The sequence below is a fragment of the Penicillium canariense genome, assembly GCF_028826845.1.
Source record: "Penicillium canariense strain IBT 26290 chromosome Unknown utg000001l_segment0_segment0, whole genome shotgun sequence".
Lineage (NCBI taxonomy): Eukaryota > Fungi > Ascomycota > Eurotiomycetes > Eurotiales > Aspergillaceae > Penicillium > Penicillium canariense.
In genome coordinates this window covers 4,458,150-4,470,899 of record NW_026622728.1, presented here as the reverse complement: position 1 = coordinate 4,470,899, position 12,750 = coordinate 4,458,150, and the positions used below count along the sequence as shown (strand labels likewise).

Sequence of the window (12,750 nt, the reverse complement as noted above, 5' to 3'; positions counted from 1 at the left end):
GGGATAGTCGGGATGGTCGGGATTTCCCTGATAGTTCGGCCTGAGAGCTACCCTCGACGCTGCAGGGAGCGGAGTCCGGACCAGGCCGGAGAGACACTCTCGTGGGTGATCTGACGACTGGGTGACATGGGCAGGTGGGCAAACCCGATGCTATCGCGCGATAATGCCAACCTGCCTTAGTCCCCTAAATGTCTTGGCAAAAGAGAGAGGGTGTGTATAGGTATGTATGTAAATAAAATACGGAGTACTCCAGGGTCCTGGGGAATGAGAGCAGTGCCTGGCCAATGATCTGCTAAAACATCTGATGGCTCTCAGGAAACAATTGAAAGGTCCTGGGGAAATGAAAATGTAGATTCCACCGGCACACAGGTCTTTGGACAGGGCGGTCTGAGGTAGCCTTTGGGGATGGTTTGAGGAAATGACCGAAGTAATCTGGCTCGCCAGTGTACTCGCTCCCAGGTAGAATGGTGGACGGCCTAAGCTTCGTTGGTATGAGGCAAGGGCTGCGTCGGCACGCTGTATTCACCACCGTGTCTTATCTGTGCCTCGTGGGTGTTGGTATGAAGCCCAACTTCACAGTATTGCCATATTGCCATGTTGAAGCCTACCCAGAGTACGAACTTACTCGCCAGAGTCCTTGCTACGAACTAGTATCTTCTCCACTCCACACATCAAGGTGAAGCATGGTCAAAGTGATACACCACTTTCCCTCGCCCCCCAGGGGAAAGAAGCAAGAACGAGATAGATATCGCGCTGACAACAACCTACCTATGCGACGTAAGACGCCGATCCGGCTCCCGGATCTTCCCCAGATCCAGACAGAGCACTCGCTCCGTCGCCTCTGCGTCCCAAATGCCCTGTTCCATCGAATTTGGCGATCAACGCAGACGACGGGTACATCTTGCCCAGCCGCGCCCCAGGGCTGCTGATGACTCGGAGAGTGTCACGTCGTCCGGGGTGAATGTAACTGTGGCTAGGCGAGCTGCGATTGATGGGGGAGGTCGAGGGGTTTACTTGGACGTGGGTTGTGAGGATGCGGTGGGCTTCGGCGGCTATGGTTGGGCAGGGCATGGCTTCCATCAGTTGGCATGGGAGGCGTTATGTTCGGTGATTGTGGGGGCTACTGTACGGTATAGATAGGCCCGTCGAGCTGGTCGGTAGACTGGAGTCTCCAAGTCAGGCGGTATTGTGTCTCGATGTTACAGTAAATATACAGTAAATAACTATACACATTATGTGATATATGTCGTGTATTGTACGCTAGAGTCGCTGATGAGCAGGGGTGAAGCGCCCCGGGCCGACGAATTAGGGTTCAGAGGATGATATCGATTGGTGAATTAGTTGAGTAGAGGGAAATGACTATCTCTAGTGTGGCCTTCGAGCACGCCGAGTAGCGGAGGTTGGGGAACTATGCGCGATAAGGTCTGGTGAGATAGCGGACATGACCGGATTGGTGTCAGCGGGATATCGCCTGAGACCATGTATGGAGTACGTGGGAAGGCGGAACCAGCCATCATGCGAACCCCGGCTGTGTCGCATGTCAAGTATGGGTGGGCTGAAACATCTCAGGGACGATAACTTATTTATAGAACCCTATCCACCGCGCAGAAACAGGCCAATGGAGGTTTCAGACCGGGGATCCTCTTCTCGTTAGTCTCGTTCAACCGAACTCATCGAGCCAGCCCTACACAGCCATGTTCGGTGGGTAGACATCAAGCATGGGCTGCGGGGTGGCCTAAGCTGGCGATCATTCGCCGGGAAGAACAAGAACGCCTTTTTTCCTTGCGTGGCGGTGACACTCCAGCCGGTCGGCGAGGGTCCGGATCAATTGAGGTCCACTTCCTCGTCTGGAACGCGGTACCTCGGCGCAGCGGAATACCAATAATCGAGAATTGAGAATCGAGAATTGAGAAGTGGGAATGGGAATTAGGAATTGGGAATTGGGAATTGGGAATTCTAGATCATCGCCTCGGAGTCAAGACCGGTAGGAGATCGGTCGGTATTCGTCAATGTAGCGGTGTCGCAGACCTAATGTGCCCATCCAGTGAGATCCAACGGCATGGTCGGTGGCTCTATCTGACAGCGGCGAATCAGAGTGGGTGGGCCCAGGGATTTGCATGCATTCCAATCCGAGCATCCTCGCAACGACCCAAGTATGTACGGCGTACCTCGCCGGGCTGCTGACGGGCGCCGAGAGGTGTGTTCGTTCAATCCCCTGCATGGGCATGGACAGGGGCGCCTCGGGAGGACCGAAAGGGGAAGCCGGCTGAGCTGGGCAGAGTATAGATGGAAGTATGGAGTACAGAGTGCATAGTGCAGAGTGCAGGGTGGACATTTGATCAACTGCCACAAGGAGAGAGGGCCAAGCCGGGCGGTGGCTGTTTAGGGTTTGATGACCGGACAGGCGAAATGAACGGCATAGGGAGGCATTGATGGTGGCAGGAGAGGGCAGGTTGCGGCGCGACCCTGGATGATCTACACCTCCTGCTATGCACACTTTATTTGATCGAGGGATCGTGGCGATCATCATATTCAAATCAGAATACGCCGTAGTGCCCGTACTACACGTGTAAATCCCCCACGGAGTCAATCAGGGACGATCGACCGCAACAGCAAGACCGCTCGATCCCGCCACGGTGGTCAAGGTGGTCAAGGTCAAGGTGGTCAGAGTGGCCTGCGAGGGCCGTGATCTCGGGATGCTCAATGCCCCCCGACACTCGTCAGCGGGACCCGCCACAGGCCCTCTTGCACTGCTATAATCGGGCTAGTTGAGTTTCATGATGAGACCCATCGCGGGTGCTCATGGTCATTGGTCGTCCATGGCACGCAGTGGGCGGCGGTGGGGCTGCTTTGGGAAATGGTATGGCCGAGGGAAATTGGGGGATGTCAGTGTCGCGACACAGTGTCTATGTAAGTCCGGCTCGAGCATCGCGGTCATTTCGTTTTCGTAGCTGACGGCGTGGATCCTCTGTGGTCGATCGACGGTATACCGGGAGAGGATGTTCCTGCTGAGCAGAGACTTGGAGGTCCTCCAGAGCATCGGGAGGGGCGGTACGCAGTACGCAGTACGGAGTCTTATACTGCGTACTGCGTACTGTCACTCCACCAAGCGCTGGTTCTCTCAGTGGTCACGCAGGATTGAGGCAGTACCCTCGATTGACCCGCGCCCTCACAGCTCCACTGCGGGCTAGTTGGTACCTGCGGAGTATCCCAGCGGTTCACTGGCTGCCCCCTACTAATCTCGAATACTAACGGGCTACTCCATACCAGACTCCCAGAATCCCAGAATCCCATAATCCCATAATTCCATGATTCCATAATTCCTTAATTCCTTAATTCCTTAATTCACGACTGCCGGCCGGAAAGGCATTCCTCTTCTCCTTGATCCATCTGGTCCACCATCTTCCAACCCCAGGTCTCACGTCGCACCGCTGCTGGCCCAGCTCCATTGTCAACCCCTACCAAGCCTAAGCCGGTCAGTGACATCCCAAGTACTCCGTAAAGTTCACTCCCTTCCCCTAAACCCTCCACCCCCCCCCCCTTTCTCCTCTCCTTAGATAGCGCGCTTTCTTTCTTGACGATCGTGGTGACTCCACTAGGCGTAATCGCACTTCCACCCAAGCTAACTACTCGCCCAGCTGTCCTAGCTTATTTCGTTGGTTCGTCTCGGGCACGGGCGCTACCTAACCACGCCCCTCCTTCCTTAGGCGCTCTCTTTCTTCTTTTCTTTTTACATTGTCTTTTCTTTCTTTTCTCTTCTCGGGCCTCCAATCGATCCAATCCAACCGGCGCTTCATTCGAGGGACTGTGTGTGTGTATACTCCCTGCACCCTGCAGGATCCCACCTGCCACCGCCGAAGCGCCCTCCCCCTTCCCCGCTATTGCGCCGCGCAACCGTCCTCCCTCAACCACCTGCCACTCTCCTCTGCGCAGGTGGAGCTGGCCCCCAACCAGAAAGAGAACCAAATTCAGCAAACCGGTCAGTCGATAGTCTACACGCGCCCGGCCGCGGGTCGACTGCACTCGTCCGTTGATTTGGAGAGGGGGACGACCGCCCACCACGCAAACCGCGCCTTTCGATGAGGACTGGTTTCCTTATCTGCTTGTGGAATTGAACGCACCCGGGCGTGCGATGTTGACAGCAGTCTCTCTGCTTCTGCGTCCTGATATCTGCCCTCATCGACATGCCTGCCGATGACCCGTTTTCGTTTCTGGCTGCGGAGCAGCCGAAGCCCGTTAAGGAAAAGAAGCCTCACTGGAGGGGCAAACTATTCTCCAAGGACAGGAAGGATCGTTCCACCCCCGACCAGCAGATGCAGATCCAGGACTTCCTCGCCTTCAACCGTCCTACTCAAGACAACTTTGCCTGGACCAAGGCCGACTCCAGAGACGGCCCGCCCACCGTTTCCACCCATCAGGTCCCGTCCGTTCAAGATGTCGCCCATATCCCTACACCCTCAATCCCGCCCCCATTGAACGAGAATTATTCCGCCTTCAACTTCGCCAGCAATGCGCCGCCAGAGCCCCGTGAATTGCCCCAGACACCGACGATCCCCTATAAACCGCGCAAGGGCAAGGGACTTCGCGTGGGCTTCTCCGATCGCGCCCCCGAAGTAATCGGAGAAGGAGGCGATGAGACGGAGACCCCCACTATGGAGATCTCCTTGTCGCGCAAACAGTCGCGCGATAGGCAGGGGGCGCAGCCCCAAAGAGCTCCGTCGCGCTCGCCGAACCCGTCGCGTTCGCATCTGCCCGCGCTGACGGTCAACACCTCGCTGGGCGATGGTGATGTGCAATCCCGCCGGCCAGGGCCCCTGCACGACCGGCGGGGCGGGACAAGTCCCAGCTCGAGCGGGAAGCCGCCACTCATGCACCACCCGCAGGATGAGGCCCTCCTCAGCACCCTGCACATGGAAAAGCCCGGATCGCGTCTATCTTTTCGAGGATCGCCAGACTCGCATTCGTTTGCGGAGCGCGTGCGGGACCAGATGCAGGCTGAGGAAGGCCGTGCTTTGCATCATCGCTACGACGACGATGTCACATCCCCGGCGGATGACAACGACACTGATATCTCGAGCCCGGAGCCACCGCCATCGCACAGCCCCAGGAGTCCCAATGAGTCAATGTACGAGTCGATCTACGAGACGCCGCCCATGGCGGCCATGGCCCCCTCTGTCAAGTCGATGGTTCAATCCATTCGCAACCCTCCCAACCCGGCTGTACACCGCGGTCCGCCCACTCTCAGTCCAGTCGATCCCCGCATACCTCCCAATCTCACGCCAGGAAGCCCGGCAAAGGCTTCGTCCGGAGCTCCCAAGGTTCCTACGCACGAGCCGCAGCCACTAGCTCCTCCGATGAACAAGCTAGCATCTCCATCGACTCGGGAGCTCCCGCGCAGTCCTCAACCACCATCCGTGAGCCAGCTTGCTTCTCCATCCAGCGGATCCAGCCGAGAACCGTCCCGAAGCCCCCAACCGCCCAAGTTCTCTTTGCGATCCGCGGCCCATCAGGTTGGCGACAACTCCTTTACCGAGTTTAAGGATTATATTGCCAGATATGACAGCCTCCTGCGCATGGCTGCTGAGAATGTCAAGCCCCTGGTCGAGACTTCTCTGGCAGAATGGATCCGCGCTGCGGCGTGGTGGTTCTTACGAGGCAAAACGCGCCTGGAGACTTATGCGCGCGCGCGCGCAACAGCACCCGCGAGCTACGCCAAACAGGCGGTTATTGACCTGGGCAAGGCCTTGTGGATCAATGAAAACATCGTACCGGAGCATTACGAGCTCTCTCGATATGGTGCGATGGGCATTGATGCCCTCTTGGCCGTGGCCAGCACTACCGGTGATACAGAGATGGTGGATCTGCTCAGTTTCCACCAGACCGTCCTCAACCACCTTCGTTCACTTTCCATGTCCATCAAACGCAACAACATCCTCTCTCTCATTCTCGCCGACGACCACTCCCCCAGTCAGCTGGACACCAGTATGTGGCTACGGTACCCCTTTTTCGCCCCCGATGTGTCCGCTGTTCTGTCCGGTAACGCGTCGCGGTCCATGCTAGCGGACGCGCCGGGCAAGACGCCGAGTATGATGTCCATGATGCCCCTGGGAGACACGAATCGGTACTTCAGTTATGGCACCATGTTTGTGCAAGCGTGTGTGAGTTCCCGCGACGACGAGGGCCAGCAGTATGCCATGCCCTGCGCGTTGACGATTATTCGAGAGCGCTCGGATTGGTATGTCCATGCCGCGATCACGAGCCAGAGCCAGCTCGTCAATGTCATGATCCAGTGCGACCGCAAGCAGGGCCCCACCTGGGACGACGTGGACTGGCAAGTCCGGTCCCATTCGATGCGCGTCAAGCTCCCGCGTGGATTCGAGCTGGACGTCATGTTCAAAGAGGATGACTTTAAGACGCTCTGGAACATTGTCAAGTATACGCAGAAGTCGGAGGCGAGTCTGTCGCCGGAAGCGGGGAAACCGTCGTGTTTGAAAACACATTGAAAATCTTCCAGTATATGGACCCTGGGACGCCGAAGGCGTTCCCTCAGATCCTATGGAGCGTTGTCGGATTCGTTTGTTTGAACGGTCGGTGACGGTGACGGAGGGAACTGGCTCGCGAAACGCGCATCGCGGATTCAGACTTGCCGTGTTGACTAGTCCCAAGGTCAAGACGCTCAGCAACGTTACGCACGTGCTGGGTTCTGGCTCACCGGTGGTGTTTGGACTGCTGCGCGGTGAAGACGGCGCTCCCGCTCTACTTTTGAAGGTTACCGAAGATGGACGCACCCGCTCTATGCTCATGACTTTCCACGAAGTGGAAGAGCGGACCAAAATCCATTCCGTGCTGTTGAGTATGGTTCCTCGTGACGGCGAAACCAAGACGCGTGAAATGTCCCTTCGGTCTTATGCTATTGAGGAGCCGGGGAATCAAGCCAGTGGTCGGGCCCCGACCACCCACCTCCGATTCCCAGCCGGCAATGCTGCCGTGATTGACCAGGAACATGCCTTTGTGGAGCATGGGTACGGCCCGACTATTCTGTCGGAGCATCTGAGAGCATTTATCGCCACGGAGTGGGGGTCTGTTACAGACCGTATCAATTTAGGTAAGGCATTTCTTCTTTTGGTGGAAATCTTTGCCCGCTCACAACTTGTCTCGCAGGACCTGGTGAGCTTAAGCTAGGGCTGGATGTAAATCGGATCACTGGCATGAGCGTGTTCCGCCCCGCCCAGCAGGATCTGACGGTTTCCCTGGCGGATAACCTCATCCCCTCCGAAATGCCGGAGCAAGTGTCAGATTTCCTGCAAAAGGTCACTGCTAAACCTATGGTCCGCCGGTTAGAGTTTGGTTCCATGCAGGGTATGTTGATATTCACCGTGACTGGGGATGGGATAGCCAGGTTGCTGATGCCGTGTAGATCTCCATGCCTTCGAAGAAGCGGTAACTGGATTCAAAGTTATTTTCGATGGGTATGGTCATCTCACCCCTTCAGACATGATCCACAGCGCTAAATTGACTAGAATCGCCTCTTCCTTCACCATCTCTCGCCGGCGTATGGTCGTCCCTATTTACAAGAAATGGGAAGCCAGCCTGGCTCGCATTCAAATTGTGCAGCAAGAGAAGATCATCCAATTGATCGCTTTCTTTGCTGATTTCCAGCATGGCACCTGCATGAACTTCGTACTCAAAGGCACCGACCATATCGAGTCCTTCGGGCGGTCGGGCAAGTTTGGCATTCGTATTGTGGATGCTAAATTTGCGCTTCCGAAGAAGGACGACGATCCCGGGTCCGACTTTGTGTGTCTCGATATGCCCGATTATCCAATCGAACATGACGATATTACTATTACGTTCGATAAGGAGCTTGGTGAGTGCCTGGCAGTGGCTGCTGGAGATGAGCCTTGCGCTGTTCGTCTCATCTTTTGTCTCATCTACTAACAGTTGAATTTACAGACCGCACCAATTTCAAGGTCGCACTGCCCGGATCTGTGCGAGAGCCATCACGCATGGGGTCTCTGCGCCGATAGCGTCTTACCTCTTTTTCTCACAATCCCCCGCCCTTTCATCCTTCCTCGTCCTCCACCCCCACGCTGTCACAGCCGCGTTGTCCAGCAGATGGCATTTCCCCACACCACGTGACCCAATTACGTGACCACCCCTCTTTCCTTTCCACCCCCTCAAGTCTCTTCGCTTGGTTGTATCATACCTTCGCCGACACACCCGCCCTTATTTTCTGTGCATACCATTCCAAATATTACATAGCTTCACCATGTCGCATAGCGTTGGCACCTCTACCCGCTCCCTGCACGCGGACGACCTGCTCAATGTCGTATCCGACGTCGCCCCGCCGTTGCACCTGTCCACTACCTTCCGCTACTCCAACGATCCCGAAGCACTCGTCCCTGCGGCAGACGTGAGCAGCGTATGCATCGCCCCGTGTTCCATCCCCCTTTACCTACCTGCCTAGCTATCTCCGTCTCAGTGACAATGTCCGTTATCTAATGGTGTCTATCGTGCCTGTCGTATGCTGTAGTCCGACGCCGACCACACCTCGCACATCTACTCGCGCCTCTCCGCGCCCAACCCCACCCGCTTCGAAACCATCCTCACAGCTCTCCTCAACGGAAACACAATCTCCTACTCATCAGGACTGTCCGCCCTCCACGCCGCACTTACCCTCCTTAACCCACGCCGCATCTCCGTTGGCGAGGGTTACCACGGCTGCCATGGTGTCATCGCCCTCTTCACCCGCCTCACTGGCCTGCAAAAGCTCGACCTAGACTGCGCCCCCGACCAGCTACAAGAAGGCGACGTCATCCTCCTCGAGACGCCCGTGAATCCCAAAGGCACAGCCTTTGACATCGCCGCGTACGCAGAGAAAGCCCACTCGCGCGGCGCATACCTCATCGTCGATAGCACCTTCGGCCCGCCCGGCCTGCAAGATCCGTTTCTCTTCGGCGCAGACTTGGTCATGCACTCCGGCTCGAAGTACTTCGGCGGCCACTCCGACGTACTGTGCGGCGTGCTCGCCACGCAGCGCGCAGACTGGCACGCGCAGCTCCTCAAGGACCGCATCTTCCTCGGCGCTGTGATGGGGAACATGGAGTCGTGGCTGGGCGTGCGTAGCTTGCGTACCCTTGAAGTCCGCGTCCAGCGCCAGAGCGAGAATACCACCCGCCTAGTGTCGTGGCTGCATGCCGCGCTGCACGCGCCTAGCCCCGCGCCGGACTCTGCCGAGGCTGCCGTGCAGGCTGTCCTGGCCGAGGTTTTCCATGCCTCTGTGCAGGAGACGCAGGGCGATTGGCTGAGCAAGCAGATGCCCAATGGCTTCGGGCCGGTCTTTTCGATTACGATGCGCGACGAGCGGCTTGCGCGCCAGCTGCCGAGTAAACTGCATTACTTCCAGCATGCCACGAGCCTGGGCGGGGTCGAGACGCTGATCGAGTGGCGGACCATGTCGGATACGACGGTGGATCGGCGGTTGTTGAGGATCAGTGTGGGCTTGGAGAATTGGGAGGATCTGAAGGCGGATTTGGTGAGGGCTTTTAGGGAGTTGGGGAAGCTCTGGCGTGAAATTCGATAATTGTGTATGTATTAGGATCGAGCATAGATGAAAGTATTTTTGGTATTTCTAAGTGAGACCCTAGTAGATCTCCTTCAATGTGTTGGCCCGCAACCCATCAGAAGCGACGGCCGACATGAAATCACAGAAAGCAGCCGTACTAGACATTCGTCAATCAGCTTCTGGAGGTGATGCAAAGTGCTGATGACTCGACCCATTGCGACCTGCTCCTTACCAGAGCCGCCATTCAAAACCACAAGCAAGAATGACTGAACCAATCGATGATCGTGCCAGATCGTTAGATTTCTGATTCGTTCATGGACGTCCCTGCACACCGTCTTCGTCGTCTGCGCCCAGTCTCCTGGGAATCATAATCCTGCATGATAGCTCATGACGAGTTCCTGGCGTTGGCCGTTTTCCTTGTATGCCAACTTTGCATTCGTCTAAGTTCGTCTAGGTGCTTGCAGAGGACAGGCCACTATATTCCGGCTATTATATTCCAAGGCTACAGAAACCGAGCGGGCTATAAATCATCATGGTTTCCGGGATATCTCCATTGCAGGCATCCTTACTACCTACGTGTTAGATCTAATCTACAGAAGGTTGAGTAGGAAAGTCACGAAGCTCGGTATCTGGCCTTTGTTGCTAGCTCGGCAAGCTGGTCTGCAGGTCTAATAGCGAGATCGTGTCAATTCTTACGGGTGAGGATTTCGTTTCTTTAACCGTCAGTGTTGTTATGTTTGGAAGGTTCTAGTCGAGTCTCAACGAGTCCAACCCAACTTCATGCCGGAACGGCATTGGAAAATATTAACTGCTACACTGATTTGGCTTTGTGAAGGTCCAAGGCCCTCTGCATGATAGATGGGTAGAGCGTGACTGGAATGGCGACACCTCGGCCTAACAGTGTTAATGGCAATTTGGATTGTCGATCATCAACACCAATTAGATGGGTAGTGTACTTCTTCGGCTGGTCTGTTGGACACTGGCGGTCCTGCTCAATTTGCGAGTCTATTGGTGAGCAGGCTAGTGAGGTACAAACAGAGATTACGATGAGATGAGTAAATTGAATATTGAACCCCTTTTGAACTGTAGAGTAGGGGGGAAAATCTGATTCATCTCGCGTTATTTCGCATATAATATATCCAAAGAAGCTTGCCCAACGCACACCTGTGCACCAAGGCCTAGTATCAAGGTCGACGGGACCTACTCATTCTAGTATATCCACGCCGCGAGCGTGAGGGCAAGTATAACCCGATCCAAGCAATCCAGCGCTCTAGACCAGATATCTGAATCCCTTACGCATGCGCAGCGACTCATCTGCACTCTCCATGAAGACAACATCACCAGTCTGCGCATCAGCATGACCTGCATCCCACTCCGCCTCCTTCTCTTCAAGCCGCTTGTTAAGGCGAACAAGAATCATGCGGAACGCCCAGAAGCCGACAATCGTGACGCCATACATGGCTGTGACGATTCCATAGCTCTTGCGGTACCCGTTCTCGGAGAGGTTCCACACGTACGAGCCGGCGACGTTACCGAGTTGACTGAAGGCATTGACGAGGGCCAGTGCGACGGCACGCTTGGCGGGGGTCGCGGGAAAGACGAACTGATCCACGAGTAGAAGACGATGAAGCCTGCGTAGGAGCCTGCCTGCAGGAAGAGGGCGAGGTAGCGGGCGGCGACGTTCAGGGTCGACATGCTGATGATGAAGCCGACGAGACCCATAAAAATGGGCCCGTAGATGTGCCAGATCTGAAGACTGTTAGTGGATTTGTGGGTGTAGTATTACAGAGATAGAACTCACCTTTTCTTGGGTTCTGTCCGCGTGCCAGGCGTTGATGACGGAAAAGATGCAGGAGAAGACCCATGGGGGAGCACTCATCAGCAGCGTGGGGACGTAGGAAAAGCCGAGAGTACCGGTGAGGGTAGGCTATGAGTGGCGGTGGTTAGTACCAAGGTGATCAGTAATTCTCTGGGTCGAGTGTCAAGACTTACGAAGAAGGCGTTGAAGGACAATCCCACGACGTAGGCAGTGAAGGACAACATCATTATGTAGATCTTGAAGTCCTTGAGGGACATGATAAGACCGGCAAAGGGGCTTTGCTCCTCGGAATCGGTATCAGCCTCGCCGACATCCTCCAGAAGTCGCAGCTGCGCCACGAGAAGCTCCTCTTCAGTGAAGCCGCGTGAATTGGTGGGCAGGTCCGGCAGGATGAAGGCAGAGGAGACGGCAATGGCCATGGTGATGGCACCCTCGATCCAGAACAGCCAGCGCCATGCGGGATGGCCCAGCACGCCCTGCATGTTAGACAGAACACCAGCAGCGACGAGCGACGAAAAGGCATTTGAGATGAGGTTTCCACAGAACAAAATGGCATTCCGGGTGGTCAGCTCCTTGCGGGTGTACCACTTGGAGAGAATAAGGAGGGCACCGGGAAGGAAGGCAGCCTCGACGAAGCCCAGCAGGAAACGGATAGCCGCCATCTGGGAGAAGTTTCCTGCGAGTCCGGAGCAGGTCGAGACCAGACCCCACAGAGTCATCGCGATGGCAATGTAGATCGAAGGCCGCTGGATGCGGTTGATGAACATGTTGGAAGGGACCTGCATCAAGATGTACCCGACGTAAAGAATACTCAAGCAGGTCGAGTACTGGGTGTCGGTGAGGTTGAGGTCAGCCTGCAAACCCTTCAGACGGGCCGCCGAGATGTTGTTGCGGTCGAGATAGTTCATGATATAGATGAGCACGAACAGACTGCACCGGGCGTCCAGCTTGCGTTTGAGGCTCTTCTCGACGACGGCTCGCCGAGCCGGGTCGATATGAGGGAGGACATTCTGCTGCTCGGCCACATGCTCGAGGTTTTCGATGCGTTCCTTCTCGACCTCGACCTCGATGCGGTCGTTGTTTCGTGAGATATCGTCCGCCATTGTTTCTGTCTAGATTCTCTCTGCAACCAGGCCGGATTCTCACACCGAGAAGAAAAGTAGCTCCAACAGGGGGGCAGATTTTTTCCTTTTCTCTTTGCATTTCCCCAGCCCCACTAATCCGGTTGCGTACAAACCCCAGTAACCCCCACGCTAACATTCTCGTAAGTTGCGGGGGGTTGCGGTGGGGATCGTTGGCGTCGGGACGCACCACGGCAGGTTTCCTCGGTTGCGAGGTTCTCCGACCAGCGGAGAATGCCCGTGAG

General features: G+C 55.9%; 4 protein-coding genes across 4 annotated transcripts; 2 read left to right on the top strand and 2 right to left on the bottom strand.

The window, feature by feature from the left end:
• Nucleotides 1-768: 768 nt before the first annotated feature.
• Nucleotides 769-1,080, bottom strand: N7482_001519 (uncharacterized protein; the record flags this gene model as incomplete). The annotated part of the gene is made up of 1 exon (XM_056683644.1): nt 769-1,080. One exon carries the CDS (start codon nt 1,078-1,080, stop codon nt 769-771), a length of 312 nt encoding a protein of 103 aa, XP_056547250.1.
• A 3,104-nt stretch (nt 1,081-4,184) lies between these two features.
• On the top strand, nt 4,185-8,027 carry N7482_001518 (uncharacterized protein; the record flags this gene model as incomplete). Its single annotated transcript, XM_056683643.1, has 6 exons — nt 4,185-6,456; nt 6,515-7,105; nt 7,162-7,359; nt 7,418-7,469; nt 7,521-7,867; nt 7,954-8,027. The coding sequence occupies 6 exons, from the start codon at nt 4,185-4,187 to the stop codon at nt 8,025-8,027; spliced, it is 3,534 nt and encodes a 1,177-aa protein (XP_056547249.1).
• Nucleotides 8,028-8,269: 242 nt separating this feature from the next.
• Nucleotides 8,270-9,583, top strand: N7482_001517 (cystathionine gamma-synthase; the record flags this gene model as incomplete). Its single annotated transcript, XM_056683642.1, has 2 exons — nt 8,270-8,422; nt 8,534-9,583. 2 exons carry the CDS (start codon nt 8,270-8,272, stop codon nt 9,581-9,583), a joined length of 1,203 nt encoding a protein of 400 aa, XP_056547248.1.
• A 1,252-nt stretch (nt 9,584-10,835) lies between these two features.
• On the bottom strand, nt 10,836-12,487 carry N7482_001516 (uncharacterized protein; the record flags this gene model as incomplete). The annotated part of the gene is made up of 4 exons (XM_056683641.1): nt 10,836-11,168; nt 11,189-11,314; nt 11,367-11,492; nt 11,558-12,487. The coding sequence occupies 4 exons, from the start codon at nt 12,485-12,487 to the stop codon at nt 10,836-10,838; spliced, it is 1,515 nt and encodes a 504-aa protein (XP_056547247.1).
• Between the last annotated feature and the right edge of the window lie 263 nt (nt 12,488-12,750).